The 17,668-nt window shown below is 43.5% G+C and overlaps 1 protein-coding gene across 1 annotated transcript in view; it reads left to right on the top strand.

Moving 5' to 3' along the window:
- Window positions 1-17,668, top strand: part of Edem2 (ER degradation enhancer, mannosidase alpha-like 2) — a 94,682-nt gene that overhangs the window by 9,997 nt on the left and 67,017 nt on the right. Inside the window, exons 5-9 of the mRNA XM_075691162.1 lie at window positions 584-696; window positions 6,073-6,226; window positions 8,974-9,102; window positions 11,491-11,596; window positions 16,122-16,219. Of these exons, the coding sequence (XP_075547277.1) occupies window positions 584-696; window positions 6,073-6,226; window positions 8,974-9,102; window positions 11,491-11,596; window positions 16,122-16,219 (600 nt within the window). The remainder of the gene's footprint in view (window positions 1-583; window positions 697-6,072; window positions 6,227-8,973; window positions 9,103-11,490; window positions 11,597-16,121; window positions 16,220-17,668) is intronic.

Below are 17,668 nucleotides of genomic sequence, written 5' to 3'. Positions count from 1 at the left end.
GTGCAAAAACTTAAGTAGGCTGTTTGTGGAGTTCCTGGCTAGTTTCTCCACATAGTGGCTGTTCACGTGTCACTGGTATGGCCTATGCTTGGAGTGTAAACTAAGTTCAGCACTCTGGCCTTTTGACATATGGCGACTACATGCATGATTGTCGTGTAGGCTACCCACATGTAACCTCTGTGGTTTCTTAGAAAGCCCAAGTGTTGAAAGGATTATCTGCTGAGTCTTAATCAGTTCGCACTGTACAGGAAAATTGGCTATAATTCCTCTCGTAACTCTTGTTTCTGCAGCTAACTGTTAAGAGAAGCCTGCTGTTAAACTTTTTAAGCATTTTCATTGCGGGATTCAATAAACATTTGTGACAGAAACCTTATAGGAAGTAGATCTCGCGTGTACATGATAAATATAAGTTATGTGATTAATTTTTGAACTGACACTTAATGGCAAAAAGTAAAATTATAAAAATGATGTGGTTCCTAAAAAGAAAAAGGAAAAGCCATGCTTCCTCTTTTGTGGTGTGTATATGTGTAGTGCTATAAGCATTTAATAAATTTTATAAACCAAGCCTTATTTTCTCTTTCAGCTATTAGGTGACATGGAGGAATTCGAAAGGGCTGTTAAACTTGTGATCCGGGATGTCAGCTTTGACAGTGACATTGTCGTATCTGTATTTGAAACCAACATCAGAATGGTTGGGTAAGCACTTCACTGTAAATGTGTCATAGAAAGTTGTCCACTTTGCATTTCGTTTGCATAGACTTTAGCCTAAAAAGCCAAATGCCTCTGCAGTAGACTTTTGTTAATTTGACTCCATTAATTTGTTATTCACTCAGTTTTTGTAACGTGCCAAGAAAGACTATGCTTACAGCAGCATGGCCAGTGCAGGAAATGAACACAGGTTTATTGTGAGCGTGGCTTATAAAGACATGATGCAGCGTGCTGATATAATCACTACACGTCTGATACATCCTCCCTCGGGTAACAAACAAAAGATAGATACATATACACATTTGCCAAAGCTTATGACACTTGCTGAAAATGTTCATCATAATGAAGCTTCTGGGGAGGCCGGATGGCATGAGTCAATCTTCTAGTAGCATGCGTCGGTTGGATGCCAGGCGAAGGATCGCTGTCACTTGCTGGTAACATTGATCCTATGGCTGTGTCTAGAGATGACGCCTTGGAGGCTTGCACTGTTGGTTCAGCTGGTGCTGCAGGCGCCGGCGCACAGGAGTTTTCACATGGTGGTCTCTCCTCACACTCGTCATCACTTTCACCGCTGTACTGTTCACTCATCCTAAGGAGATGTCGTTGGTTGCTCCACAGCACACGGTGATCTTGAGTTCGTGCCAAATAGGAACGTGGAGCAGTTTCACCAATGACCTTCGCTTTTGGGGACCACCCAGTCACATCCTGAAGCCTCACCTTCGTGCCTCTGCACAGTATTTGCAAAGGCTTCCCAGCCTTGGCTTGGCGGTGCTTCCTCACAGGGGTCTGGGACACCCTGCCGAAGTCCCATCTTGGGAGAATGCCCATCTTCCAATGGTGTTGAGCAATAGGCTAGTAAGCCCAGCCAGAAGTTCTCCCTCGCCTCTCGAGTTTTTTTCAGGATGCGCTTTACAATTTGCACACCTTTTTCAGCCAAGCCGTTCGGCTGCGTATAACGTGGGCTGGAGGTTACATGGTTGAAGTCATATGTTTTGGCAAATCTGGCAAATTCATGGCTTAAAAACTGGGGTCCGTTATCCGTGCAAACTTCTACAGGTATGCCGTACCTGGTGAACAGGGCGCTAAGGGCTGTGATCGTAGTTGCTGCAGTTGTGTCTTCAAATTTCTCAACCTCAGGGAAATTTGAAAAGGCATTGTAAGCAACCACGTACGAATTTCTGGCATAAGAAAAGATGTCTACGCTGACCCTATACCAAGCACATTTTGGAACTGGCCACATTAGAAGTGGTTCAAGTGGTTGCCTGTACGCCTACTTTCTGCATGTTGTGCAGCTTTCTACTAGCGCAGCAATTTCGCCGTTCAGACCGCGCCAAAATACAAGAGTTCGGGCCCGCTCTTTGCACTTTTGCAACCCGAGGTGGCCAGCATGTATTCTTTTCAGGATGCTTTGTCGCATGCTCTTCGGTATTACAACTTTCGAGCCCTTCAGCACTATTCTATTAATGACTGACAGTTCTTTCGCAAATGGCTTGAGTTCCCCTTTCACCGGCTGCCCGCTCGCTAAGCTCTTCCTCACGGCCTGTAGGTATACGTCGCGAGATGTTTCTTGCTGCAGTAACCGCTGTGTTTCGGAAGTGACCATGTAGCCCAAGGACTGCACCACATGGATCTCCACGTCGTCTGTGGTACCAGAAGTGGTGCCAACTTGGTCTTCGCCCTGGTCAGCCGTTGAGCATGACAACATGTCAGCGAGAACCAGCAGCTTTCCGGAAATGTGCTGCAAGACAAAGTTGTATTTTAGCAGCTGCAAAAAGAATCTATGGACTTGTGGTGGCACGTCAACGATTTCCTTTTGCGCGATCGCTACAAGCGGCTTATGGTCTGTTTCGATCACCACTTTTCTTCCGTACAAAAACTTGTGAAACCTTTCTAAGCCAAAACAAATTCCGAGTGCCTCTTTTCAATTTGTGCATAGCTTTGCTCGGCTCGGGTTAATACACGAGACGTATATGCTACAGGTCGTCATTCACCATTGTAGCCTTGCAATAATGCTGCACTGACACCTTCCTTTGATGCGTCGCACGTTATCTTGGTTTCTCATTGCGGATCAAAGATTGCAAGCAGGGGGGCAATAGTCAAAACTTGCGTTAAGAGTTTCCACTCTTGCGCGTGGTTTGCTGTCCATTGGTACTCTGCACGGGACTTGATAAGCTCTCGTAAAAGCGTTGTTCGCTCTGACAACCGTGGCACGAATTTGCTGAAACAGTTAAGCACTCGCAGCATCCGCTGGACGTCAGTCTTGGACGTTGGTGTCGCCATTTTCGCCAAGCTTTCGATAAGCTTTGGGTCAGGCGATATGCCCATTCGGTATATGATGTCACCAAGGAATTTGACTGATTTCACACCGAACTTGCATTTCTGCACTTTGAAAGTCAATGCTGCTTTCTCGGCAGCTTTAAGTACTTCTGTCAACCGTTCATCGTGTTCTTGCTTACTGGAACCCCAAACTAAAATGTCGTCAATGTATACTAACTCCCAGGTAGGCCATCGAATACTTGACTTATGGTTTGTTGAAATACGTCCGGTGCAGATGAAATGCCAAAGGGCAGAAGCAGAAAATGGTATCTCCCAAACGGTGAAGAGAAAGTGCAGATCTTAGATGTCCGTTCATCAAGCGGTATCTGATGATAGCCGGAGTTCGCATCGAGACAGCTGAAGTACGCGGCATTGGTTAAACAGGCTTCCAAATCCTCGCGCCTAGGAAGCGGGAAGTGCTGCCACTTGATGTACTTGTTAACAGCTCTGGGGTCCATGCACACCCTTAGCGTGCCATCTTTCTTCTTTGCCAGAACTAAAGGACTGGCCCAGTCGGTAGGCTTGTTCACTTTAACAATTATGCCAGCATGTACCATTCTTTCAAGTTCCTTCCTTAGAGACTCTGCCAGCGCCAAAGGAACTCGTCGAGCAGATTGCACGACTGGCACCGCTTCAGGTTTCAGGACCATGCTGTAGGCTTGCTGCAAACAACCTAGGCCCTCGAAGACATGCCTGAAATTCTTGAGAAGTCCATCGCTGGAAATCCTGTCTACGGCACCTACTTTACGCTGGACCAGCCCCAAAGCCTCACTAGCTTTTAGTCCAAGTAAAGCCTGCCGGCCATTCTTCACAACAAAAAATGTGATTGTAGCAGAAGTACTACCAAGCCTTACTTCCTGCGTAGACGTTCCAAAGCATGATATGGTACCACCATTATACGCCCTCAGCACCGAATTCGTTGGCTTCAACTCTTCAGCACTCTTCAGTTGGCGGTAAATTGACATGTGAAACAGGCTTGCCTACGACCCGGTGTCCACTTTAATGCTTATCTCGCATTTGCGAACTTGGGCTTTAACCGTCCAATCCCTTTCGTGACTAGCTGTCGTGATCTCGAGAATGTCAAAGTCCTCGTCTTGTTTTTTTACTTTGCTTACTACCGCTGACGTGCAACCACTTTGCAAAGTGGTTCAGCTTGTGGCACAACCGACACCTGTTTCCAAACGCTGGGCATTGCTTCGGTTTATGCCAGCGGTTGCACTTACGACAATGAAATTGTTCTTTTCCTTGCTTCCGCTCTTTTGAGGGTGGCGCCGAGCGCCTCGATATGGCATCGACTCTGTCTTCCTCGCTACGCCATACTTCGTTTTGCTGTGCTGCCGTCTCTGCTGCTTTACACATTTCTTCTGCTTTTTGCAAAGTCAGTTGGCTGTCGCGAAGCATTTTCTCACATAGTCTGGGATTGTGTGTGCCAAATACGATCTGGTCCCTTGTCATGGATTCTTGCAAAACGCCAAAATTACACTACGCTGCTTGCTTGTTCAGGTCACGAACAAACTTTTCAAATGGTTTTCCCTCTACTTGCTTTCTTGAACGGAATACATATCTCTCGTGCACTTCATTGCTCACTTCGGCGCAATAGGCATCAAACTTTCTCACCACAGTACTGTAGTCATGTCTTCATCCGGCGCGAACTAGAAGTTGCTGAAAATGTCCTGCGCGTCGTCACCCGCCATGCTCAGCAGGAGGGCTGCCTTCAATGCTTCCGTTTTCAGCTGGTCCTTTGCCGCCGTTGCCTGCAGAAATAACTCAAATTTCTGCTTAAAACACTTCCAGTTTTCCGTGACGTTACCCATCAGCCACAATGGCTGTGGTGCCTTCAGCAGGTCCGTAATGCGTTTTTCGCAGGTACGATTCCCCTCAGGCATCGACGGGCAGCGGGGCAACTTTTGACACCATGTAACGTGCCAAGGGAGACGACGCTCACAGCAGCATGGCCAGTGCAGGAAATGAACACAGATTTATTGAGAGCGTGGCTTATAAAGACATGATGCAGCGTGCTGTACATACTGCACATCGCCGATGCGCATCCGCGTTGATATAATCACTACACATGCCCGATACAGTTTTGTTTTGTTGGAAGGTTTGAGCTAGCAGCAACACATTCCTGTGGGCTGAGCCATCCACTATTTGTGTAGAAAAAGTGCTACATGTCAAGTAATTCAAGGTAGGAATATGTGTATGCATACACATGGTGTTGTCATAGGCAACTGAAAGCATGTGCCATTATGAAGATTGAGAGAGAAAAAGGGAGTGTGTCATTTGTGGCATGAGCAGCACAGTTGAAGTTCACTTGTCTGTTTGTGGTAGGGGGCACATTATATATATATATATATATATGGTAGTGGTGTCTAAGTGCTCTAACGAACAAAGGACACAGTAGTGCAAACAAAGACAAAAGGGAATTTATTGCACCTATTATACAAAAATTCCAGCCATTCGAACTACACACGAGGAAAAGAATCGCTGAAAAATCTAGGGAGTTCTACTCGCAACACAAGAATAGAATGTTTGCGGGCCAGATGCCAGTGCCCAAGTCATTCGCAGGTGCAGTCACGTGAGTTGGTCCCACGGATTCTTGGGATCACTTTTAGTAAGGTTTCATGGTTATGGCTATATCATTGTCTAATTTTTCTAGGATGACATGTGGCAACAGCAGAAGTAGTTCTCATATCAACCTGCAAAGTTTCTTATACAAATATAGCCATCATGGTTGCTCAGTGGCTATGGCATTACACTGCTGAGTTCGTGGTCACGAGAACGATTCTGGCTGCAGTGGCCACATTCCGATGACAAAATGCAATGGCACTCATGTATTGTGCATTGGGTGCATGTAAGAACCTTACGTGGTCAAAATTAATAGGGAGTTGCCCACTGCAGCATGCCCCATAATCATATTGTAGTTTGGCATGTAAAATCACAGAATTTAACTTAATTTTCAATTTCTTATACAGCTATGATTACCAGATACTGTTGCAAAGAGCATTCATTGGTGACCTTGGTCTCCTACTTTCATGCACTTCTATGCAGGGGCCTCCTGAGTGGGCACATCCTGGCTTCATACCTGCAGGAACGCCATGGTCTCATGACCTGGTACAGAGGCGACCTTCTGCTCATGGCTAAGGAGCTTGGCTACCGGTTACTGCCAGCCTTTAATACCACCACAGGCGTGCCACACCCTAGGGTAAGGCTGGCCTCTGAAATCAGCTCATTCAGTTCCAAACCAAATTCAATATAAGCTGCTCCATTTATGTCTAGCAGCTATATGAGGGAGCTAAGAAGATACTACTCCCATTGCACATGGTTCAAAGGGATATATTTTTTTGCCAAATGTGACCTCCCAGAGTCTGTTCGTTTTTCTTTTTTCAGATTTAATATCTTCAGACTGGCCTATTTCAAAAAAAATTTACGGCACTTTTTTTTAGAGTGAGCATAATGAGAAAAAAATATATATATTTTACAGTGGTAAACATGCATTGTTTATTCATGAATACAGATGGGCTTGCATAAATATTTAGAATGAAAAAGTAGATACACTGAAATAGATATATTCCGATTCGGCACTTGGGCCCTTTTCGGTTGAGTTTTTGGTCTGCATCGGATAAATCACCGCTTGACTCTCTTGCAGCAAAGCAACTGGTGCGCACGGTCATAGCGTAATTGAACTGTGTATGTGACCGTGCACAAGAAAACTCGATGGTCATGCGCCCGTCAGAAAAAGCAAACGAGTCAGGAACTTGCAGTAATCCTTAATCCCATCACCAACTAGGGGCAATCAGTTTTTTCGAATTGCAAGAAAAGAAACTCTGGCATGGCAGCATCGTTCGTATTGGCATCATCGTTTGTATATATCAGCGCCTGCCTGTGAATGCATGTAATTGCACCCTTCTAAGCAATAAACGAGCTAGCATCTAGCAGTAACCCTTTGAGAGATTAGAAACCAGATAGACATCAGTTTTTACGAGCACAACGAATAAAAAGTGCTCATGAAACGTATTCAAAACTAACTGCCGTGTGCCCATACAAGCACGGATGTGTGAGCGGTCACTGAAACGCCAGCCTAAAGAAGCCATAGAATGATAACCAAGAGACTACACAGCAAAAAAAAAAAAAAAATCATTGTATCCAGCACTTGATGGGCAACAAAGAGTTGTAAAATTGGTGCGTTTTTCAAGCATAAAGATGGCGCCATAAATATATGGCATCAACCATTTGGGACTTGTTTTATGGCACCTTATGGGTACGTCTTTGACTCTCAAAGGGTTCATAGAGTAGCAAAAGAAATATTGGCCTATTCATGTTTAGCATGAAACGAGATTAATGGTTAACTGTGTCTTATCAAATGCGAGTGCCTCCCCCCCCCCTTCCATTATTACTGAAGAGCCCAAAAAATGGGAGCACCATCTTTATATGTGAGTACCAGCTATTGACATTCATGCCAGAGTCATAGTTTATCTTTTGTCTTTTGTTAGCACTGTATCACAGAGTTAGAGGAACTGAGGATAATTTGCTGTTTGATAGCCAGAGAAGCAGGAGCAGCAGCAGTGTATGTGATGATGCATGTGGTGATAGCAAGCAGTCCTTTAGACTGCCTGACCATGAGTTTATTGGTGGAGCCAATGTTGGTGACAATTACGGGAGGATCACCTTGCGAGTTTATATGTAACATTTTTTGCAGTTACTACAAGATTCGTCCATGCACCTTAGAAAAGAGAGCCTGTTCCAGCACCAAATAGATGCAGAAAGCAATTCAGAGCAGTCTAAACACATCCAAAAGCATCACAAAATGGTTTATGTACATCAACAGCACGACATAACATTACTATGCATCGTGATTTAGCAATGAAAATTGATCTGGGTCAGCCCAGTATTGCATAGACTCCAAAATTGGACCACGCAACCTGGAGCCATTTTCTTGACAGCTCCAGTTGTGAATGGTGGTTTCATGTCGTCATGTTCAGGATTCAGAGGGCTTTAGGTGTCTGCGCCATGTCCATGACTTCACATCTGTAGGGGCATGGGAGAGGCAACAGAAGAGAATAAAAACGGTGCTTGCAGGGCTTCCTCTCCAAGAATCATTACATTATTCTGGCCAAAATGTTGAGCTGCTTTGGGATTCAATTCTAGGAATTTCTACAAAACAAATCTAAACATTCTGCCTTTTTCAGGTTTCTCTTGCAACCTATCCCTTCTTTAAACATTTTTTGCGTAACACTTGATTTTGGCTATTTGTGCTTACAAAAAAAGCATTAAACTGATAAATGTTAACATAAATTAAAATAAAATAAGAAAGAAACAAATAGAAAACCTCACGTGTTTTGTGTGGAATGTGGCAATGGAGTGTAGCCAGTCACTAAACATAACACAGCCTCAGAACTCTGCATCCACTAATAAATCACTAGTGTTGCCTATATTGACAAGCATTTAAATGCACAAACGCATTCTCGTAGTTTATTTTTTTGTTCACATTTTTATTTATGCTGATAGAACAAAATATTCAGAGAATCTCAGGGGCTTCTTGTAAACGCAGTTTTGTAGATGAGGATTTGAGGCCTTAATTTTTCAACAGCATATGTAAAAAAAAAAAATAAAGATGTCAATTGTTCTTACGCACTCAAGGGCCACCTTTCTCAGTAATTCCAGTTCAGATTATTGTTGTGCACTGTAGTTTATTTTCTGTCTTAGTGGTTCTGGAACCATTTGAACCAGAGTATGTTACATGTTGTATTTCACTGAAAAAGGAGATGGAATGAATAGACATAGTCATAACTGGTGTTTTCCTAAATGTAATTCCATTTCTTGTCATGCTCTTTCTTCCATTTGTCTTATTTCTTTTTTTTCATGGACTTATACTTTAACATGTGTGCAAGCTGATCAATTTCATTATCTTGTTACAATATATTTCTCTTTTTTTTCTTCTTCCTTTTACAGATAAATTTACGGTTAGGCCTGAAGTCACCCAAGCTGGGACAGGTGCATGAGACATGCACAGCGTGTGCTGGCACAATGATTCTAGAGTTTGCTGCCCTGAGCAGGCTCACTGGGGAACCTGTTTTTGAGGTAAAGGCAATGCCTGCCTTGAAAAAACTGCTTGTGCTTACCTTACTCGTTTACTTGTAAATGCGGTTCAGTGCACCTTATAAGGTCATGTGCCCCTACAGTGCTGTTGATTGCGGCAGCTGTCGTGTTGCAGGTTCAGGGAATGCAAGGCAGTTTCTGCTTTCAGAGGCTTTAGCCTGTATGTGGTTCTTGTAAAGCACCTGTGTGCATGTTGCATATGAGAATTTATGAATGCTTGCTTTTCCACAATAACTGTCCGGGTCGGCAGGAGCTCACTTCACTCATTCTATTATATCGGGCAGTACCTTGTATATTAAAGAAAGTATTAATAAGTGTTTGTAGGGGGGAGGGGGGCAGTTAAGGCAAAACGATCCTGGCATTGCAGAGGTAAGTGTAATTATAAATGAATACATAAATAACAAAAAAGGTGTGCATGCTGGGATTGAATTTTCGTCTTTTTGATTCTGAGAATGGCACTTAATAAACTGCACCCACATGACATTGGGTGCTGTGACCATATTACCGTATTTATCCGCATAATGATCGTACTCGCATGATGATCGCACCCCTGAATTTTGTCGTCAAAATTCAACTTTTTTTCTTTTCCGTGTAATGATCGCACCTTGCACTTGTCGCAGCGATATGTCGTGTGCCAAGTCTGGCTAATGATGATTGCTCTTACCATCTGTGGAATGCTATGCAAATGACTCTTGAAGACATACCAAGCGGTCTGCACACACCCAACATTCTTAAGCAGACGCCCCATTTCATTCCTTTCATCACTTTCCGCACTTCCATGAAAAAAGAAGCTACAACCAAACTTGCCTCGGCTTTATTATTTGTAAGCTTCATAATGGTTTTGGTCAACAACAACAACATAAAGGGCGTCTTTCGATTCTTCTCATCTGCAATCGTGGGCACGCAATAAATCGCAATCGGCAACGATAGTGGCCATGTTTACACCGATACATTAAAAGTGTACCCTATTCATACATCGACGCTTGTAACGCAGCTAAGATATTCGCTCACCCTTAGCGGAAACGTGCCATATTACGATAGCAGTGAAAACAAATGCCGCAGTTTCCGCAGCATGCTCGCTATGTGTTTCTATGTCACTAGCAGCTAAGCGCGCCCATCTCTGTTTCTGTCCCCTGAAAGTGGACTTGCCCATATTAACACTGATATTCATTACTGATACAGAAGAAACTGTTTCAATGCGCGTTATGTACTCGCGAGAAAAAAAATAATCACGTTCGGCTTGCTCCTCCGGCCGCCATTTTTGTTTTGGTGTCCTGCGCTGACAGCAGCAGCCGCCTGCTTGTCATCCCGCAGCAAATGCGGGATGAAAAAAGAAAATGTTGCTTTTCGTGGGAAATTTAACCCACGTAATGATCGCACCTCTGAATTTGCGTCAATTCTTTTGACAAAAAGTGATCATTATGCGAGTAAATACGGTACTTCATATGCCATGTACATGCGTCATGCTATATTATGGTGCATGCTAAATTAGAATGTGGTATGTATGCTGAAGACTGAAGATGATAGCAGAGACCAGTAGTGCAGTGATAGCAGTAGCCAGTGGGCAGACTAGGGGGATTCAACATTCACTGCCAGTTTTCACTCGACAACTGCAAATCATTATGCTATTTCATTTAACCTGCTGCTCGCTGTAATCCTTTGCATGTGGGAAGTCTCGGACTCAATTGCCACTGGCAGTTAGTACTGATGATGTAATGCTGAACAGCAACAGCCAGCAATCTTCTAGCTTGCGAAACACAGCCATAATGTTTGCACTTCTAAGCACCTCTTGTGCCACATATGGCAAGGCTTAAATGATTAGTTAAGGTTTGGTCCATGTCTTTTTGAACGTGTACCCTCAACCACAATAGTTTTTAGAGTCTAAGACCTGCGATAAAACCAAATTTCATCACTGATAATGTATCCTCCTCAGAAGAAAAATGTCCAGCGTATACTTCCCCATGTGGGCTGTCACAAATTGCCCCTGAATTCGAGCTTCACAGCTGAAACTGCTACAAAATTGAGTTTTTTCTTTAGTTCCATGCTCCACATGATGACGCATGAACCAATGGATATCATGGTGTGAGATCCGTTGGTTCATTTGTCATCTATGTGTCATTAATGTGACCATCCAATTTATCCGTGTGGCCATCCATCGATATGTCACAAGCTGAGCCACTTTATGACAGTTGTCTGCGTGGGCCATGTCATGTTGCTCCTTAATTAATATAGCTCCTGGGCTAGTCACTGTTATTTACATTTTGTGAGAAGTATATCCTGTTTTACAACTTTGTGCAGGGAACATGCTCTGTCATTCTCAAAGATGCTTCATATTGTGTTTCTAGTGTGTTGCATTCATGACATGTGCAGGCAAAGGCACGAGCTGCCATGGACTACTTGTGGCAGCAGCGCCACCGGTCAAGTGATCTCATGGGCACTGTCCTTAATATTCACAATGGTGACTGGATACGCAGAGGTGAGCAGAGATGGTACTGCTTCCATGGCAAGTTACGACAACAGTGCAGTCTGCTGCCTCTTCACAGCAATGCATGGTCTGTTTAGTGAAAATGAGGCAACAGTGAGTTTGGTAGAGACGTGTGATTATCCTTGGAGGCAGTGTTAACTGCCACCTACTGGGACTGGCCTACTGTCTCAGTGGGCATCCCCTTTTACATTTTATGAGACTTCAGCGCTCTGTGTACAAATTGTTTAAAATTTTTTTGTATATTGTAAGGAGCCCGCACATAATAAACAGACAGAGTACCTTTCATGTCGCCATTGCTAACTTCTTGTTTATGCTCCTCTCCCCCCCCCCCCCCCTAGCCCCCTTAGTACGGATTCTGTATTTTCTTCTTCTTCAACTGCCTGAGCACGCTGCACTCCCCCCACCTTTGTTTTCATCCCTCCTGGGATGGTATTTAAAAAGTTTGCTATAGAGGCTAATTCAAAGGTCCCATTGGGGCCTACATACCAGACAGTCTTTAAGATTCCTTGTTGGCTTGCTGTTGTGACAGCGGAGAATGGCCCTCTGTGATTTGAGCACGAGTTCAACAGCCCTTTTCACACTAGCACCAAGTCTCCAATCTCTATTCTTGGTATCAGTGTGTTTTGTTTTTTGTCAAAGTTCCTTTTCATTCTTTCACAGTACTTTGCTCTCTTCGTTTCTTCTTTCTTCTGTCAGTTCCAGCACTGCTTGAATTCCTAGGGATGTGTCGGCTTGTAAATAGGTTGGATTCCCAGTAGCAGCAAAAAGCAGTGTGCATCCCAGAGCTGTTGTATAGGAGCGCTTATGATGAGCTACTGCCACTTCAAGGCAGCACTTCCATCCACCTGGAAAGTCTTGACTACATATTTATGTACTGTTTGATGTCATGAATAGCTCGCCCAGCTAGCCTATTAGCTGCTGGGTGATACGGTACTGTTAACCTGAGCGTAACTCCACGTCACTTGGCCCATTCCTTAAGTTGACGGCTCCAAAAGGCAGGTCCATTGTTTGACACTAAGGCTTTGACGTTGTCAAACATCTTTCAGCTTAGAAAGGAAATCACACTGTTGGCGTCCTCTTCCCCGGTTTGGCTGCCACCATCCGGGTGCACTCATCCACATACAGCAGGAATGCATACGTTTTCTTCACACCTACAGATTTTTTTTGGAGTTCAACGAAGTCCATGTGAATAATTTGAAATGGCATGCTCGAGTGCTTTGGTAGTGTCATCTGTTGAGTTGGTTGTTTAAACTTTACTTTATTCACCTGGCACTTGGGACATGACTGTACGTATCTTTTCATGTCTTCTTTCGTGCGGGGCCATGTGAACCTTTTCGTCAGTTTCATGTAGGTCCGCCAAAAACCATCATGACCACCTATTGTGGTAAAGGTCCAGAATTTTCGGAACCAGTGTAGGAGGCATTGCAATTTTGCCTGTCTTTTTTGTCTATTGTAAAGGTTCAGTTCCTTCCTAAATTTTGGCGGCACCTATTGCTTCGTGTTGCACATCAATGATTATGCCCAATCTAGACATGGCGTCCGCATCTTTCATAGAAGCTCCTGGACAATGATTCACTTCAGAATCGAAGTGTTGAAGCTCGCTGACCCACCGTGCGACTTTTCCTTTCGGCTCTGCCATTTTCAAAAGGTGGGTGAGCGCCTCATGATCTGTGTACAACTTGAATCTGGTACCTTCCAGGTAGGAATGGAAGTACCGAATTGCCTTTAAAATGGCTAGAGCTTCTTTCTTTGTTGTCATGTGGTTCAACTCCGCTTTGTTAAATATGTAGCTATGGTAGCCAATTACGCTTAGTTGGCGATTGTTCGGCTGACTTGTGTCGCACTGGTATAGTATCGGACCTGTTCCGTAGTGCAAGGCATCTGTATTGAGCTCAAATGGTAGAGCAAAGTCCGGAAGTCTGTGGACTGGATCAGACGAGATAATTGATACCTGCTCTTAGTAGGCTACCTCGCAGTCACCCGTCCAACAGAATGGTACATCTTTTGGTGTTAGTCTAGTCAGACACCTAGTTTTGAGAGCATAGTCTTAGATAAATGCTCTAAAATATCCTTTCAAACCCAAGAACATGCGTAGTGAGTGAACATGAAAAGGTTTCACGAGTTTTGCAATACTTGCGACCGGTTCTTCCTTTGTGTTCTTTCTAGTGCCATCCAGTACTACTCTGCCCAAAAAAGTTACCTTGTTCTTGAAAAATTCACTGTTCTTAAAATTCACCTTTAGGTTGGCTTTCGACAAAGCTGCGAAGACATATGCCAGGTATTGTTCATGGAGACGCTCACTTTTAGAATACACAATAATATTGCCTATGTAGACATTGCAGAAGCAGCCAATGAGCGGATCCAGAACCATATTCATCATTTTCTGAAACCAGCTGCACCAGCTGAAACCAGGGCCCAATTTCATCCGAAGTGGAGGTGGTTGTATTCGTAGATGTCAAATGGAGTTATGAACGCCGTATACTGCTTTGTATCCTCTTGAAGTGTTACTTGCTAAAAGCCTTTACAAAGGTCCATTCTAGAAAACCAAGTACATCCACCTGTGTCATCAATAATTCCATCTATTCTTGGCATCGGGAACGGAATGAGCTGTTTCTGGTTGTTAATTGCTCTGTAGTCCATGCAGTCGTAGGCTTCCATCTTCTTTGGGTGCTATGGTTATCAGCTATGCATATGGTGATACAGACGGACGGATAACACCTGCGTCTAACATCTTTGCAAGCTCTTCTTTAGCCATGCTTTCTTTTCTCAGGTGAGGTTGTAAGGTTTCTTCTGTACTACAGTTCTGTCATGTAATTTAAACAAAACTTCAAACTTTGTAGTACCTGGAGGATAGCCTCTGCAGCAGTATAATTCAGGATATATTATAGGAATTTGATCTCTTTCCTTCACAATGCAAATTTCTTTCCTTTTTCTAACAGGTTGCGGCTCGTGCCCATCTTGGCTTACAGACACTGTGTCATCCCAGTGTATGTTAAGCTTGAGCAGTTTCATATCTGGATAGGAGAGTAGAAAGTGATACTCAATGCCTTCTGTAAACCAGTGCCAGTATTTCTGCAGTTTGTGAGTGGTACTTAAGCTTCAGGCACACACATTCACAGTGTTCCTTCTCATGCCCATCATAGCATCGCACAACCCAAAGCTGCACTGTCTACAAGAGCTTGCATTATCTCACCGTCCACTTTGAGTTTTATATTATGCAATAAACTTGATGACACAAGTTGAATGGTCTCATTTGCTGTAGAGACGTCTTTAGAATTTCCCTCTGCTTCTTGCTCTTCATGTTTTAACTCTGCGGGTTTCTGTACGGGAGTTATAGGCCTTGCGATGCTCGCGCCAAAGTTAGACCTGACACCTTCTAACATTGACGGACAGTTTTTATCCAAGCAATTGATGCTTGGCGTCCCTGAAAAGTCTTGTCTAGTCTTGTAGCTTCGCTCAGTCCAGGAATGCGGAAATAGCTTCAGGAGCGATAAGAGTGCTTCGAGCATTTTTGGGCCTTTTGCTAGAACCTGTCGTAGGAAATCTCTAGGTAAGCCGTGGATGATAAATGCGAGAAGCGATGACAGCGACATTCCCGGTTCAGCGAGACAAAAAAGTCTTTTTTCCAGAAAATACTCGAGTGGTGTGCTGGACTTGAAATGGTAGAATAGTGCCTCATGCTACTGGTCAACTGGATTCTTGCTGAAAGTCGGAAGAAAACTCTCCTTCTTTAAACCAATATTCAGGCTCTTGTGAAAGTCGCCACTCCTGCCACTTTCTTGCTATCCCGCTAAGGAATGGTCGCATGTTGATCACTAGGTCTTCATCAGATAGCCATCCATTGTTCTTCGCAGCTTGTCCATAGAAAGTTATCCACCCTTCTAGACTGTCCGATGAGCCGTCGAAGGTTTCAGGACATACTATTTGTGATGGATGGTTTGCCTACTTGGTTAAAGCAGTAGCCAGAGTCTCAATAATAGAGTTTTTCTGCGAAATTTGCTGTTGTTGAATTGATATTGCTCGAAGAACTGTCGGTAGCTTGTCAGATGAAGCTTGCCGGAGCATGAAAGGTTTTTTTCTAGCTGTTTCAACACCAGCTTGTTGAACATTCAGTGCAGTGGAATATTTACTTTCACTGAATGTCGCTCCAAAAGTTCCTCTGTAGACACTGAGGCTTCATCCAGAATGAGATTCAGAAGCTCACCTGTAATGTGTTCGGGAAGGTTAATGGCGTTTAGTCCTCGACTTGATATTTCTTGAATACCACAGAGTTGCTGCAGTTCTCCACAAAAAAAGTCGCCGACATATTGGTTCCTGTCATTGGCTATGCCAAATTATGTAACAAGCCTGCAGTACTCTTCACGTCGCCATTGCTAACTTGCTTTTTCTCCTCTGCCCCCCTGGTCCCCTTACTACAGATTCTGCCTTTTCTTCTTCTTCAACTGCCTGAGCACGCTTTATATATATATTCACAAATGTACTCATTCCAACTTCTCTGGCATGGCTTATTTTGCAGACAGTGGCGTCGGGGCCGGCATTGACTCCTACTATGAGTATTGCCTCAAAGCATACATACTTCTTGGAGATGACCTCTATCTAGAGAGGTTTAACAAGGTAAATGACACTGACTGTCTTTCCTTTTCTCTTTCATTTTTTTCCTGTGTATTCTCTGCAGCATGCCAGTGACAAAAAGGGTTATGAAAATGGTTGCAATTCTGCTGCTGATGCTACCCACATTCTGCCCATGCGACGCATGTACAGTCAACAGATTCTTTAACAGTACTGCGTGAGCGTCAAGTGGCCAGCTGGTCAGTACCTTCTAACGGCGCAAAGCGACAAGATCAACAAGAGTAGCGCATGCACACAAAGTTAACTCAAACCGTAAGTTTTGTCTGCTAGGCTCTTCCGCAGGTATGACATCGCCCCTGTCGCGATTAACTCAGTGGAAGCTTGCCTTCTTCTTGGAGATGGCAAGTATGCATGAAGCCGGATGCGTCTTTTTTATAATATATGCCGCTGTAGCTCGCATGCACCGTAAGATAAAGAAATTAGCATTAGCATTTAGCATTAGCATTTATTAGCAGTTGGGGCGAAGGTGGCATCGGGGTGTTATAAACTGCTTCAAGCACGTGACTTTTTTGACACAAGCACATTACGTATTTTATATTTCTCCTTTATCCACAGTCACCTATCATACTGTCTGGAATCATGGGGATGGACCTACAATAGTTATCTCCAGCCAATCAGAAAATTGCAGAAACGATCATTACGAATAATAACGCAATCTAAGCAGGATCACCCCAGCAACCCATTATTCCACGATCTACGCATATTACCCTTCGATTCACTACGCCTCCTAAAAACAGCAACTGTCGTAAACAGTATCGTAAGAAACAACCACCCCTTCCATATGTCCCTCTTTCATACATCATCGCGTACTACCAGAAATGTATTATTAGGCAACTTTAATCTACCTCCCACGCACAACGTTTATGGAGAACGACGGCTATTATTCACTGGTGTTCAGATATGGAACACTCTTCCACAAGAAATAAAATACGCTCAAAATTTTGCACTTACAGCTAAAAAATTCTTTCAGCGCATGCTTTAAACAAGTTACAAGATATCTGCTGTTTACATTTCATTTATTATATATAGCGTGCACGATGTTTTTGAATTGAATCAACTGTTTCTTGTTATGCCTTGTTTTTTTCATGTGTATTATGTATATATTCCCCTCTCCACTTTTCCAAGTTTTTATTGTTTATGTGACGAAGTGTCTGCATTAGATAAATTCATTTCTTGGACCCATAACTAGCCTACGGCTACGGGTCCAAACAGTACTGGACACACTTTTATTGTATTTTCATTGAAAAATAAAGAATTTGAATTTGAATTTGAATTTGAAAAAAGCATGCAAAAAAGGAGAAATGATTGATGCAGCACATTTGTGTGAGAATAATGATTTTATTTTCGCAATTTTAGCACATTGCTTCGTGCACATGTTTAAAATCAGATTTTTTCAGATGTGTCATGTGGCTTAGTAGACCTTGGTGTCAGTTC

This window comes from Dermacentor variabilis, chromosome 1 (assembly GCF_050947875.1).
Source record: "Dermacentor variabilis isolate Ectoservices chromosome 1, ASM5094787v1, whole genome shotgun sequence".
NCBI lineage: Eukaryota > Metazoa > Arthropoda > Arachnida > Ixodida > Ixodidae > Dermacentor > Dermacentor variabilis.
The sequence above is the reverse complement of the archived record's forward strand: the minus strand, read 5'-3'. Positions and strand labels throughout refer to the sequence as shown.